The 15,601-nt window shown below is 41.4% G+C and overlaps 1 protein-coding gene across 4 annotated transcripts in view; it reads right to left on the bottom strand.

The window, feature by feature from the left end:
- Positions 1-15,601, bottom strand: part of HECW2 (HECT, C2 and WW domain containing E3 ubiquitin protein ligase 2) — a 184,680-nt gene that overhangs the window by 82,788 nt on the left and 86,291 nt on the right. For 3 of the 4 annotated variants that reach the window (XM_066614981.1, XM_066615068.1, XM_066615238.1), the window contains 4 exons: positions 8,855-8,962; positions 4,063-4,157; positions 1,744-1,816; positions 166-335 (listed from right to left, as the gene is read on the bottom strand). In XM_066614981.1, coding sequence (XP_066471078.1) covers positions 166-335; positions 1,744-1,816; positions 4,063-4,157; positions 8,855-8,962 — 446 coding nt within the window. Of the gene's footprint in view, positions 1-165; positions 336-747; positions 849-1,743; positions 1,817-4,062; positions 4,158-8,854; positions 8,963-15,601 lie in introns of those variants that run through there. The other variant, XM_066615155.1, reaches the window with a different exon arrangement.

The raw sequence follows: 15,601 nt of genomic DNA on the forward strand, positions 1-15,601 counted from the left end.
TTGTCATTTTATAAGCCCAATTTCATGTTATGGATGTGTTATTTGCCAATGCCATTTTAGACTGCTTATAAGGTATTTTCTCAGAATTGTGTAACAGAATTACACTGTTTAATGGGGCTTACTCTCAGGGTAAGTGTGTATAGGATGATAAAAATAATATTTTACCTCTCTGTGCCAAATAGGATTAGTTGTGTTACTGATGATAGTAGACCGTCTCTCCTGACCATGGTGGGCAAATGTAGGGAATGTGCTCTTCTTCCCAGGCTGAATAGACATCTTTAAATAAGGGTCAGGATTGAAGAACATCCCTTTTTTAAGTCCAACTGCCCTAATATCTTTAAAATAGAGAAAAAAAAGCAGAGTATACATCAAGCATTCCTTCAACTTTGCTACTAATTTTCTGATCAAATGCTCTGACAATGTAACGCAATATATGTTGATTATCTATAGAAAAGTGCATGCCTCTCACATCAAATGTGTTTGTATCTGTGGTGCATACTGACAAAAAAACTGCACAGTCCATTATGGGCACAGCAGTGAACTGAATACACATCAAATCCACTCAAAATGACCACTCACTGTGCACAAAGAAAACAAAGATGTTAAAGTCAGAAAACAAACCAACATTGAGTTGTATCTATTAGTTCAGAGTAACTTCCGTTATCATTTTCAAACAGTGAGTTGGTGTCTATCCTTACTAAATACAGAGGAATTAGAATACACCACAATTTTAAACTTTTTACACACCAGGGTGAAAAAGGTAAATCAATTAGAGAAGGAATGCTGTCATTTCACAGTGAAACTTAAATCTCATTAGATTCCCTCAAACCATTTGCTTTTGATCATTCTTCATGAGCAGTCTCTCATAAAGCAGTCTCTTTGGAATACCACTCCAGAAATCACATAGGTAAATCCTGGAAAAAGAGGTGGCATTTTGGATACAATGGGCCAGGAAAGATAAGTGATAAAACCAACAAGTGCATAATCCATCTATCACTAGAACGAAATGCTCAGTGCCGAATAAAAGGGAGGGGAAATAATTAACTGGAAAATTTTCAGCATACAAAACTGCTCCAGAGATGGTTAAGGGCATCTGCCATGCCATGCCACAAGCCATTCATATAAAGCACTAGGCAGTTTCTTTCAACATGTGGTAACAGCACAAGTGCCTCAGTTACAGAACCCTCTATATTTTTTTGGTAATAATCCAGCAGCTACAAAAAGGTGGCAGGCAACTCATTAGTAAAAGGTAATTCTAATGTTTCTCTTCAGCCCTGCACACACTGTTCATTCAATTTTGCATTGATCTGAACTCATCTGTGAGTTCAGAATCTTCCATGTGGGTTTTGAATGTAGGATTGGAAATGCACATGGTTGTCTGATATCTGTGCTTTTTGAGTCCTCAGAGTTGATGATATCCTACACTGTCCTCCCAGGGAAGGTTTGCAGGACCAGGAGGTTTGCTGCCTGAGAAGGGCAAACCCTCAGGGAACAATTCTCGCTCCTTTCAGCTGGCAAGTGCAGCTGGGATAAGTGCAGACACAGGAAGAAAAGCAAAAGAATGATTCACAGTGCAGGAGGAGGGACTGGAATGGCTTTTTAAACAGATAAACCCTGATTGGCATGAATGTGTGGTTGAAAATCCCATGTGGGTTGAAGTCACAGATGTGACTTCTCACAGATGTACCGCATATTTGCTCTGGGCCTAAGAAAGGCAAAATAAGAAATAGCAAAGGTTCTTACCCGATAGCGTGAAGCTAACTAATTTTCGAGAGTGCTGACTTGTTGAAGCACCTTCAGGGCCATCTGCCCCCACCTGCAAAAAGGGGAGAATATTTTGTGGTAATATTTTGCATATGCGAATAACATGTACATCTGTAAAAAGGATCCATAGCAAATGAGGGTGGGTTGTGACTGGAATGCCTAAAACTTCACTTTGCATAAAACATAATCTATTACCACCTTTCAAAAATGGGAATTTCTAGAAAACAAAGGACTGTTTATTTTTAGTATGTCTGAAAATAAGTGAGAGCCTTGGGAGGGGTGGTGGTGATAAGGGATATAATACAAAGCTACATACAGATGAATAGCTGATGCAGTGAAGTTACCCAAGTGCCCATGTTGAGAGGAAGAGGATGTTTTGTTGGAGTGATTGGAATGTGTTTGATTGCTCAAAGACACCAAACAGCCAATGACAAGATCCCTGGCTCACCCAGTATTCCAAACATATCCCAGTAACTGGTAACCTATGATCTTACTGTATGACATCAGCTACTTCAAATAAATAACAAAAAGCATCCATGTTACGCAGAGTCTACTGCAGTACTTCACTCTGATTCACCTTGGAATCAGCCCTAGAAACTGTTTGCAATATACATATGCAACATATAATGAAGAGGGGTGGAATAACTCATATTTGATTCTTGTATCTAAGGCAGAGGTTCTCAAACTGGGGCATTGTGAAGTCCCAGCCTGAGGACCTCTGCCTTTGCCCTTTTAAGGGACAGGGAGGGGGAAAAATGCAGCAACATGATCACCAGGATCACCACTGGGTTTTACTTACTGGTCACAACAGTAGCCTCCTGGGGGTGCAGGGAGCCCACAGAAGCCTCTACAGGGCTCCCCAAGCCTTGGAGAATGTAAAAATAACAGTCACAACCCACTTCCGGTTTGCAATTCTGATTGTTATTTTTACATTCTTCAAGGCTTGGGGAGCCCTTCAGAGGCTTCCGTGAGCTCCCTGCACCTCCAGGAGGATGCTGCATCCAGAAAGTAAAACAAAGCTCCTGGCAGTGGTGCAATCCTGGGGGTCATGTCACTGCATTCACCCCTCCCTTGCAAAGACTTACTGCGGCTTCCAAACTCCTGGAGAGTTTAAGAACCACACACCAAAGTTATTATACACGAATATTTCTTCTTTAGATGCTAATACTGTACCTTATAAACAACATTACACTTTGACATGGGAAAAAAGAGACAAGGAAATACTAAACTGGAATGTTGCCAGGGTGGCTACATTTTCTGTCATTACTTAGAGTAATTACAGTAGTCACTGAAGTGACTTGGGAATTAAGGGTGCAATCCAGAGGGTCCCCTGGGCCGACACAAGTCCCTTGCGCTGGCCCATCGTCGTTAAGCACTTTCACGCCAACATAAGTTGGGTTAGGGTTGTGCCAGCCTCCCCACACCAACATGGGCCTTGGCACGTTGCATAGACCGAGCTCAGTTGACACAGGGATCTGGGGAGGGAAGGAGAAAGTCGTTTCTGGGTAGGGGGAGGGCAGGCAGCAGGCATTCCCAGGAGTGGGCAGGAAGTGGGAGGCGGGGCCAGGATCCGGCAGTTATACTGGCCTAACCCCGTTCCCAGGCAACTCGAGGCAGAACCAGGCTGCTCGGATTTGTGCCATGGGTTGAGCTGCTTTCAGCACCAATCCTGCCATGGATGCAGCGTAGTCCCTCCGGCCGGCCTGCTCTAGGGCAGGTTAGGATTGTGCTGTAAGTGAGGCTAAATCCTAACCAACTTTCCCGCACTGACATAGCTGTGGCAACGGGACATGTGCTGCATCCTGCAGTTGGGTGACAGTCGCGGAAGCCTCCTCAATGTCAGGAAATGTTTGTTCCCTTATCTTGGAGCTGCATTGCCCGTATGTCAGTGCTAGAAAATGGATTAGGATTGCGCCCTTAAAGACTTAAGCTTAAATGGTTTTAATATTGCAATGCACCTCCAGTCACACTGGAACATGGCCCCCTCGCTTTTAGCATCTGACACAGACATTTCTGTTTTACCAGGCATTTCATTTTGATCACCTGATGAATTTATTCCTTCTCCCTGGGTCCTTAAATTTTTATTAATTACAATTGGTTTTATGCTTTGATTATTGTATATTTGGCATTTTAATTTGTGGCTGGTTTATTATTCTGTTGTAAGTCCCGCCAGAGGCCATTTTGGTCGCCAAGTGCCAAGGTATATATAAGCAAGCAACAAACAAATGACGAAAATTTGTTGTTGTTGCAGATTTAATGTTAACTTTAGGCCTAAAAACAACCAATGAATATACTTACCATTACAGTTGGGTTTTTTACAGTAATACACGGAGTTGTTGCTCTCAAGGCTCCACTTATACCATGGTAGTATTTAAAACAAATCTTTATTTCAGCTGAAAAGAAGAGTTAAAACATGATGTAGATCTTATGCAAGATTCGTGTTGAATAGAAACAGACAATGGAACAGTTGCTTTTGTAGCTACTGAGGTCATAAGTCATTGAGTTCATATTAATTATAATGTGGTACTGAAATTTGGGAAAAACCATTACTCTGATATGGATCCTCAAAGACTTTGGCTGCAAATCGCATACAGTAAAGCTGCTTAAACCCCACAGAAGTCAATAGGATTAAGCAACGTAACCATGTGTGCAGGATTCCAGCCCTGAAATTTTTCCTCTATTTCTCTCTTACTAGGTAGTTGTAAACACCAGCCTTTACTGAGTTACCCTATCATGGCCAACCCCAAAGGGTTGAGATAACCCCAAATAGCTGAACAGCTAAAAACCATCAGCCCTATCTAAACTGCATATTTTAAAAATATGTGGAAAGTCTCCTAAACAAAATATTTGTCATCTGATGACAGTCATCTAATGATAGTTATTTTAGATTTGGTACGGCTCTTCTGCTACATGCAGTTGGATTAGGGCATGCACAGATGATCTTCTTCTTCTGCTGAAATACAGAGGCATGCATACCCAATGGGTATGTTAGTCATCTAATGATAGTTATTTTAGATTTGGTACGGCTCTTCTGCTACATGCAGTTGGATTAGGGCATGCACAGATGATCTTCTTCTTCTGCTGAAATACAGAGGCATGCATACCCAATGGGTATGTTAGTCAGTATGTTAGTCAGGAGGTTGCACCCCCTAAAGCCTCCGAAGCTGAAGGGAGCTCTGCTCCCCTTGCCTCTGGAGGCTTTTCTAAGCCTCCCAGAGGCAGCACACATCTGCATGTTGCTTCTGAGAGGCTCAGAATGCCCCAATCAAGCGAGAGATGCAATTTCTGGTTTCTGCAATTTCTGAAAACCAGAAGTCACGTCTCTCGCGCAATTCTAGCATTCTGAGCCTCAGAGGCAGCGAGCGGTCATGTACTGCCTCTGGGAGGCTCAGAAAAGCCTCTCGATGCAAGGGGAGCAGAGCTTCCCCCACCTTTGTAGGATTCGCATAGCATCAAGCCCCGCTTGACGACAGGGATGCTGATCTGCATCCTTGTTGTTAAGCAACACATGACTGTATATGTTTTCCATATTTTTAGTTTAAAATCCAAGTATATTACTTTGCCTCTACCTATAAGTTGAACAGTAGGTACACAAATAAATCAGGTTTTATTTACTACATTAATTCAGTCTTTAAAAAAAAACACTGGTAGCAGTTTTGCATGGCTTACTGCTTCTCTATGAAAATTACAGAACCAAGTAAATCTAAGAATTTAAAAGAAATTGGGTTGAATTTAAAGGTGCTCTTCTGTATGCAAAAGCTAGAAGACAGCGATCTCCTCTCCACACAAAAACTGTCACAGAAAACCAACAGTAACCCAAAAGAGCTTTTTGATGCATTCCCATCAGTGAAAATTTTCCACCTTTTTTGCTGCTTTTTTCAACTTCCACAGCCAAAAAAAGAGTGACATTCCATGTAGATATTGCCATTTCACTCTTTGCTCAGCCGGCAATGAGAAGAGTGACACTTTCCTGCACCTCTGATGGCATTAGCACTGAAGTCTTTTTTGCAGGTGACAGCCTGAGGGTGCCTGTCTATTGCAACGGAGATCAGAACATTGTATTTGGCAGCTGTATCATTCTCCTTTTCTTCAGTCTCCTCTTCATGTCCTCTCCTGAGTAATACAACTTATTCATTTGGACAGCACATTCTCATGTATCAAGCACATTCAGCTTGTATCTGGATTCTGAGTCAAAGTCTTCTTCCCCCCCTCTATCCCCAAAACATTTTCAGGTAGGATATGATGATGTCTTACAGGACAAAAAGAGGGCCTTTAAATGATTTTTATATTGTTATGCTTGTCCTTGCATATTCTGGAGCATCTAGGGGAGTTATATTTTTCTTTGTACTAGGGAGAAACTGAGACATGAGAGAAACCCTTTGTGCTATGCCTTTAACAGTTATTTATGGCAAGAGTTACAGAAGGTATTAGTGGGTGGAGAAACTGAACTTGATACAGCAATTGAAAGTGGACTTTAATGCAGAGAGGTCCCAAACTAGTTTGGTAAATGTGACAGGTGACAGCACCACTCCAGGGAACACCATAGTATATATGCAGCATCTTTTGCCTTGGAGTATTTTAGCTCCAGTTTACTAGACCAGAGTGGGCACCAGATACCACTAGAGAGGCAGGCTGGAATGGAGGCCTAATTGTATGCTACGGCCACGCCTAAAGGTCCTTGTGTTCTAGTCATGAAGTGCCAAAAACGTATCCTGCTTGTGCCACTCATAGCACTCATTCAGATTGGCTCATGCCTTATAGCCCTCACTCAAATTTTTAACAATAGGCCGTACTCTATAGCAAGGCCACTCAAACCTCAGCCCAGTCCAGGAGCTGGATCTGGGGTCCAGATGGATCTATCTGCTCGGTGAGCGGACCATTTTGTTACGCCTCTGCATGGCTTCTCTTCAGGGTAGATCCAGGCACCAGGGTGTTCTGGGCAGTTGCGTCTGCCCAGACGTCCTGTTGCGCAGACTTCTGGGATGCTGGGCAACAAACATGACTTCCCAGATCATCCCAGTCCCCAGGTCTACCAGAAGGACGAGCCACGCAGAGACGGAACAAAAAGCTGCGGTCCCGACGGGGACCGCAATTTTGTAGGACCGCAGTTGCAGCTTTGGGTGCCACTGCTCTGTGCACCAGCATGAATTTACAGCTCCATTTTGAGTGTGAAAAAGAAGCACTTTAAGAAAGACTATAACCCTTCATCCTTACCTTTAGTTTTCTCTCCCTCACTTCCTCCTAACTCTAAGTTCCCACTACTAAATGCTAAAAAGATCAGGACAGGGGATTTCAGAGTTCTTGTGACAGAATAGTTGGTGTGGTATTTATGAGCTAAAAGGAGAAAAAAATAGAGGCATGTATAATTTTGTTATGTTTTGTGGACATAAGGGTGTCTTAAGTCTGGACCATTACTTTTACACTCAATTCCTCCACTATATTTCCATGATTGTGAGGAGCTTCCACACAGTGATTAATAGTGTTAACAGCCCAATCCACCAGGGCCGCAATGGCAGTTTCTGGCATGCTGCCCTGGCAACAGCTGTTGCGAAAGTGCCAGAAAGCACTATGCGGCAGCTGAGCTGAGGCAGACGTGAGCGTGGAGGCCAGCATGGTCTTTAAAGCTGGTCAGAGAGATTCTCGGAGGTGACAACATTAAGTTTCCCACCAAACAGAATGAAGACAGCCTGGGTAGGGGAGGGTGGGGAGGGGGAGGTTGGCATGGGGCAGGTTGTGGGCAGACTGGGCCCAAGAAGGGGCATGGATGGTGACAAAGGCTCCCACCGGATCCAAATCGCCCCTTCCAGCCTAACATGCAACATGTGAGATTGCAACCTTTAAAGTTTTAAAAATATTTGATGTTGCACAAAATTTTTGTTCTCAGATGTGTTTTGTCATTTGAAATAATTCTATTTTTGTCCCCAAGTGAACACAACACAACAGAAAGAAAGCAGTTAAAGCATCAGACTTTTCTAACTGATAACAGTGGCAGAGCATGATTATAGGGAAAATTAGGCAGACAGAAACGAAATAATTTTCAAATCACTGTGCACACAATTTTCCTTTAAGATATCCACTTTATATTTAAGCTGATGACTAAGAGTAAGTTTTTGACTAGAATCTTGTGATTTAAAAAAGCATTAACAGCAGAAGGAGAAAAGGTATTTATGAAAAATTTCTAACTCAGAAGATTCCAAGATCATGAATTGTTGGACAAAGAACATTGCTGTACCATTGATTCTAGGATATGAAAGACACAAAACCGTAGGAAAGGTGGTCATTAGGCCAGCTGTTTAGGTGAACTGTTATATATGATGTACTGGAATATGAGTGCAACTTCATTTGAAGTTCAGCAATGTTTAAGAAGTAAATCCACATTTTTAATTTATTTTGACAAACACTGTGTTACAATTGGAACAGGCTGCATATAACCTTTCATATCTCCAAGAGCCATTTATTCTGACATGGTCCCATTTTAACCAAGAGGACCATAATCACTGTACAATGTTCTTCAAATTACATTTTTGCAGTTCAATTCCCTGTGCTGTTTTAGAAAAAAACCAAACACTTGAGCCTCAGCTGTTCTGAGCAAGAAGCTTGAACTTCTTTGAGGTTTTTAAAATTAGACTTTCTTCAAAATAATCGTTCCCTTTTGCCTGCTAGTTCAGTTTTAACAAGCACAGCAACACAAGTTACATAAAAGATGAGCAACTGAAGAAAATTGCCAAACATTTTTCTAACAGCTGAAATTGCTCATGTATCATCTATATTCCAATTTCAGCCTCTCTCTCAACAAACCATTACATATACTATCAACACATTCTTCTAAGCTTATGTTTCATGATCCACCTAAAATCTGTTGCATTGGTTGCAGAATAAGCCTATCTATTCTGTTAACTGAAAACTGATAATTTATCAATACCCTTAAAATGCTTAGATTTTGCGATCACACCACTTCCTTCCCACTCAGATTCTGAGGGTGATCTCCCACCCTCTTCAGCAACAAAAGACTACAGAGGATAACAGTTTCAGAAAAGCAAGTATGACACTACTATTCATATAAACATCTCGTATTACCCAGATTACTTACGTTCCATAAAATAGGGGCCAGGTTCAATCCGCCATATGATTTGTCCTTTTTGTGTTCCCGTCACACCACGATTCTTGGAATCCCAGAAGTTTGCTGGTGAGTTCTCATCTGAAAGACAAAGGACATGCTTTTTTCCTCTGTAAACTGTTAACATGCAATAATACTGTAAAACTGTGTGTCAGGGAAAGCATACTACATAGTAGTCAGCAGCTAACTGAGACAAAAGGTTGATTCACTCTCCTGAGTGCATCTTTGTATCAGTTTGCCTGATCAAAATCTTTAGAAAGGATTTTGAGTAATATACGAGTAAATTGAGTAAATTAATCGTACATTAATATTTATTGAGTCTACAAACATTTATTCAATCAGATTAATTACAACATTTTGCTCAACTAAATATGTATTTCTGATTAGTAAGCAAATTTTGTGTGTGTGTGTGTGTGGCACACTTCATCATAAAAGAGATTCCCTTCTGTGTGAGGAACAAAAAGAATGCCTTTTATGATGATTCCTTCGCATGTGCATCCAGAACATACACTTTTCCTTTAGAGTAATTGCTTTTAAAACAACAGATTTAATCTATTGACTAAATTAAAACACTTTCAATGGCTAAAAACTTTTTGACTGCAACTTGATTAACGAACCACAATTTATTTAACTGAATGACAGGTATGTGGGTGTATGTGTGGTCTTTATAAGACAGCAGACAAATGTAGTTAAGTTCTACATTTTAAGGCTGATCAAACAGAGGTTTTATTTAGTTATTTATATGCCACTCTACCCCTTGAGTTCAGAGTGGCTTATTATATTTTTTCCCCCTACATGTTAATAGTCCTGTCCCCAAGGGGCTCACAATCTAAATATTTTTTCTTCACAACAAAATAAGCAAAGTTCAAAACTAACATGTTACAATTGAAACTATCTTTCACATTTAATCATTTAAGGCTTTGTGCAAATACTAAGCTGTCCTGACATTTAACCCTTGGGAAAAATTTCTTCTTTTCTACTGCATTCCCCTAGGGAGGTCAGATGATTGGGTGGGGAGTGACTGGTAAGCAAGTAGACTAGCAGGGAGTGAAAGTCCCACTCTGCATGGCTAAGGGGTACATTTTGAATTCTTGTATACTGTTCACATCTGGTTGGGTTTTCCATGAATGCCTCTTAAGGAGCTTCAACCAAGCAAGCTCACAGTGTAATCCTATGCACATCTACTCAGCAGTCAGCATTATGTTTTTATAGGATTGTAGCCTCAGTTTAGACAATCTCCAATCACCACTAAGAAGGGAAATAAGAAGTGGAAAGGGAAGGATAAGCACCTCTAACATTTAACAAAATATGTGAATATAGTAAAATATGAACATTTTACGTCTTCTAAGAATTCTATGACTCTTCTGTGCATTTTGCTTTCCTACATGTTAATAATCTTGGTCAAAGCAAACCAATAGTTTTGTAGGACAGAAGAGTTAAGGCAAAGTGCTTGAGAAATTACTGTTTTGGGCCACATCCACCTTGCAGAGAGACCACATATTTAATCTAGAACCTCTGGAGTTTTCGTTTAACACATTTTTGTCCAGCCCACATGTGTACACACTTGATCCCTGTTGTTTATATGCAACATTGGGTAGAAATGTAGTCATATCTACTTTCTCTGTGTGTGTTCATCATTTCTACTAACAGCAAATTCAGATGGTGCTCCTCTCCTCTGTAAGACTTTCCACCTGACCTGCCTGTCTGAGGAGGAGGGGCAACCCAGATCTGAAGGACTGACCCTGCCATGGAGGAAACACTGGAGAAATTAGTATTCCCTTTAAGCAGGTTAACTGAGTAAAGAGACACGTTTCAAAGTGATGCTCTTCTTGTATTAAGCAGGGGGAAAGCAATTGCATCTATTCACCTTAGCATAGAAGCCTCTGTGACAGCCTCCCCACTGTAGGATGCAGCACACGACTGCATCAGCACTGGAAAGTTGGATTGTATTGCACCATGAACCTAAAGGAGTAATGGGCATCCTCGAGGCCTTTCCCATCTCCTCCTTCCATTCAGAGAGAGAGCAGAAGCTTTCACTGTTAAACCACAATTCCCAATTATGTAGCAACTCAGGAATCTGTGGGTTAACTAACTACAAGCCAGGATATCAAACCAGGCCCAAACTGTGGCCTGACATCCTGGTTTGTTCCAGATGGTTTATAACAGGTGTGCCCAAACCCCAGCCCTGAGGCAATTTGCAGCCCTCAAGGACTCCCAATCCAGCCCACTGGGAGCCCCCAGTCTCCAATTAGCTCTGGCCCTCTGGAGACTTGCTGGAGCCTGCACTGGCCTAACACAACTGTTCTCATCGTGACAGCCAACTGTTCAACCTCTGGTGTGAGTTGTGGGACAAGGGTTGCCTCCACTGTTTGCTGTTTCACATGGGTGATACAGCAGTGGCAGCAAAGGAAAGGCCAGCCTTGCTTTGTGCAAGGCCTTTTATAGGCCATTAGCTATTCATTCATATGTTCCATCTCTAATGTATTCATTTGTGTAAATTTATTCAAATTAGAAATATAACTCCTTTTTTCCCCAGCCCCCAACACAGTGTCAGAGAGATGATGTGTTCCTCCTGCTAAAAAGTTTGGACACCCCTGGTTTATACTAATGGCACATCACTAGGTCAGTTTGTTTCTCATATACAGATTCCTGATCCTGTTTTCAAAAATGGTGAGTGAATTTAGAATACTACTTAACATTTGTATAATGTTTTCTGAGAGTGCAAACTGCTTCACATACATTATCTTTATGCTGTCCTTACAACAGCTCTGTAAGATAAATATTACTATTGCCATATTGCACTAGGGAGCTGAAGCTGACAGGGAGCAGTTTTGCCTGAGGCCACCTGTCCTAGAGAGTTCAAGGCAGTGGTGAGATTCCAACTAGGAAAGTTCTGAGCTGTGTTGCAGCTCAGACACTTAACCACGCTTAACCACCATACATATATACATACACTAATCTTGGCTAGGGAAACTAGCAAAAGGGAGTTAATACTTTTCCACATACTCAGAGTTCCAAGAGTAAGGATACTGAATTTGAAATTTTGCCTCAGTTAAATCCATGGCACAAGCTCCCCTGACTTTAATAAAGCCATGATTTCACCTTTCTGTGAAGTGGTAAGTCCCCTTCAAGTACAAATCCACTGCTGCCTCATCATATCATCCAAGGCTGTAAGCTTCAGCTGACATGGTTCTCTCCTCTTTCTTCTAACCAGCTGAAATTGTAAACTGGGAATTGAACTTGAAGCTCAGTTCAGCTATATATACACCCAAACACTTACAGGGTCAAATACTGCCAAAGGTTAGTAGTTTAGTAAGCAGTGTTCTTGCCTTAGAGTCACAAAACCAAATGCAGGAAACTCTTCAGATGAATTCCCATTTAATAGTAGTAACTCACAGTGGAAGTGAGGCTACAGAAGGGTAACAGGCATTAAACTCCATACTGCACTAACAGAGAAATTCACACTTATGAGCTTTGCCTCATGCTCATTTTATTATTATTAAACAGGAAATGCTTTTGTTAAAAGCAACACTGCTTCAAGAGTCATTCTGTAGTGCTGATAACCTAGTAACAAAAAATATGACTGATACAGTCATGACACCGATTGGGGGGGGCAGACACTCATCAAACCCAGCGCCTGAGCAGTCAAGCTGACTAATCTAATTTAGGATGTATATAGCTAACCCCCTCATTTCTTTTCAATCACTGGCTCACTCTATCTGTACTGTTGTAAAGAGCAAGCAGAATAAGACTTTGCATCAGAATGAGTGGAATAAGACTTGGAGTGACCTTGCATCACTGAAAAGCAGCTGCTGTCCACAAGGATTTGGTGTACTTTTGCTCAGTGGCCTGTGGCTTACCTTTAACATTCCTATAACAGATTACAGTTGTTGAGTGTCACTAACATGGTGGCTTTGAACTTCTCTTGGCCACTTGCATAGACAGAAGGTGTTGCTAATGTGGGACAGAAAGCAGATCTCAATCCTCACCATATCCTCCACTAAGGCTTGCAATCCTAACCACACTTTCCTGAGAGTAAGCCCCATTGAACAAAATAGGACTTACTTCTGAGTTGACCTGGTTAGGATTGTGCCCTAAACCACTTTAAAGGTAAATGCATAATTGTAGCCAGTGAAAATGTGACACTTGAATTACAGACAGTACAGTATTTCTGAAAGCACATGCTAAAACTAGGTACAACATGTGTTAGTGCACTGTGGGGTTTTAGTTTTTGTCTTTTTTTTTTTTAAAGAGGGTTGGTAAAACAGTGATGGGAATGAGGGGGCTTTAGTACTTTTTCTATCCCAGCTGTGCCACCTCACTGTTTACAGTCAATTTAAAAAAAAAGAAAAGTTTCCCTGTGGAAACAGCACATGGGAGGGAACAATCAGAATAGAAACTGTAGCAGGTCCTAAATACTAGAATCCCCCACCTCCCCCTTTCATTTCATTTCATTTCATTATGCAACACACATTCCTTGTAATGTGTAACTAGACCTGAATCTCCAAGAAGTTGATTTATGTGATACGCTGTATAAACAATCATATTGTTCAGTACTAAATGTTTTCTTGTGTCCCTTTGGCCAATTCTTCCCCAATGTTAATTCAGATTTTGAGAAGCAGAAAAATTTGTTTTGCTTTTACTTTTTCAAATTTGTTTTAAGGATGACTGCCTTTCCACTACACAGCAGAAGCACTTACCCTAAAGTCATTTAATAGTAAATGCTACCTCCTTCCCCTACCACACCACAAGCTTTTTCTTCCAACCACACCACAAGCTTTTTCTTCCAAATCTAGTCAATTTCATGCTTAAGAGAAAATACCCGTAGGAGCAAAACTGACTCTGAGTGCGGGGGCGGGTGGGCAGGGAGAGGGAAGCAGGACTGGGATTCGGAAGCCGCGCCACTCTCCTCGGACTTGTGCCACCTCCAGAGGTAGCACAAGACCAAGGAGACCCATAGGGGCCAACAGCCTTTACCCAAGGGTAAGGGGAAAAGTTTCCCCTTGCCTCTGGCTAAGCCACTTTTGGCCACAATCCTGCGCTGGATACAGTGCAAGTCTCCTGGCTTGCCTGTTCCAGCACAGGATAGGATTGTGCCCTGAATCTTATGGTAGGGGGACAATCACAGAAGTCTCCTCAGAGTAAAGAAACTTTCACCCCCTACCCTGGGGAAAACCACACCTTCCCCAATGGGTCTCCTTGATTCTGCGCCAGCCATTTTGCTAACATAAAACCAAGCTGAGTACGAGAGAAGGAAGGAGCACAGAATACTGGCACACCTAAGTGCCAATGGGTCTTGAGGAGAGGTTTGAAGGAAGAAAGAGGATAGCACCATGCCAGTGATCTGGGAGCAAGGTCCAACTACAAAGGGCAAGAATGAATAAAATCAAAACAGAGGAGACCTTGGAAACACTGAGGGTGCTGAACTAGAAAATGCAAAGTTTATGGAAAGGGTCATCTTTGCTAACTGGGCAAAGGTAACTTTTCAAAAGTGGTGACACTCTGACACTTGGGAGCAGGAGCGCAACTGCCCCCATTCCTCCCAGCAGAGCAGAGCTTGTCACTTTTCTAAACTATACAACACATGCCACAGTACTGAAATTTAGTAGTGCAGAAAGATAGCAATAGAAGTCTTCTCCAATATGAATGATGTTTACTTGCCTCTTTTAAAAAAATGTGGAGAGTTGTATAACAGTGCTGAAGAAATCACACAGGAATCTGCATCATTAGGCAAAATAAGATTTTTTTTTTTTTTTAACCATGAAGTAAATGCTTTGCTTGAAACCTGGCCATCTGCTTGATACCAGGCAGACCAGACACAAATGGCTTAGAACATATAATCCCATCTTGTGATGGTACCCACACTACTTTCAAACATTTTACATCTACATGCTGCAGGTCAGGACTACACCAATTCCAATTTAGTACCAACCTATGGTAAACTGATAATTATAAATCATAGCACTTTGTAATTAGCATCATATAAGCAAAGGTAAGCATTTTTTTTAATCTGATTGATTTTAACAGAACAGAGTTAAGCATGTGCTTAACATTCCCTTTGAAAGTAATGGAACTTCAAAATACAGATTTCCAGATGAACTCGATCCAATTACATTGAAATATTTGAGCCAATTCCTTGGCATATATCTCCAAATTTTCTGCAAAAGTGTCCTTGTTTTGATAAATATAGCAATAGCATTTGCATTAAAATCTTCTGAACATTCCACAAACTTATTCCCCAACATGCAGTGCATCCCATATGGTTCCTTACTTCCTCACATAAATGGTTTTCATTTTGACAGTTGAAGAGATACACAGATTTATTCTGTAACCATACAAAATGAGTTTTGTTTCCTGCAGATATTAACAAAACAAACTGGACAATGTTTTCTACATAATGTTAAGTTACAAGGCAAGGCTGTGTTGCATTTATATCCATCTTAAATGGATGCGGAAGGGTGCCCGCATGGCTAACCAGCCAAGTTAGAGAGGCTGTGAAGGGCAAGGAAGCTTCCTTCCGTAAATGGAAGTCTTGCCCTAATGAGGAGAATAAAAAGGAACATAAACTGTGGCAAAAGAAATGTAAGAAGGTGATATGGGAGGCCAAGAGAGACTATGAGGAACGCATGGCCAGCAACATTAAGGGGAATAATAAAAGCTTCTTCAAATATGTTAGAAGCAGGAAACCCGCCAGAGAAGCGGTTGGCCCTCTGGATGGTG

Source organism: Tiliqua scincoides, chromosome 1 (genome assembly GCF_035046505.1).
Source record: "Tiliqua scincoides isolate rTilSci1 chromosome 1, rTilSci1.hap2, whole genome shotgun sequence".
In the NCBI taxonomy this organism is placed as follows: Eukaryota; Metazoa; Chordata; class Lepidosauria; order Squamata; family Scincidae; genus Tiliqua; species Tiliqua scincoides.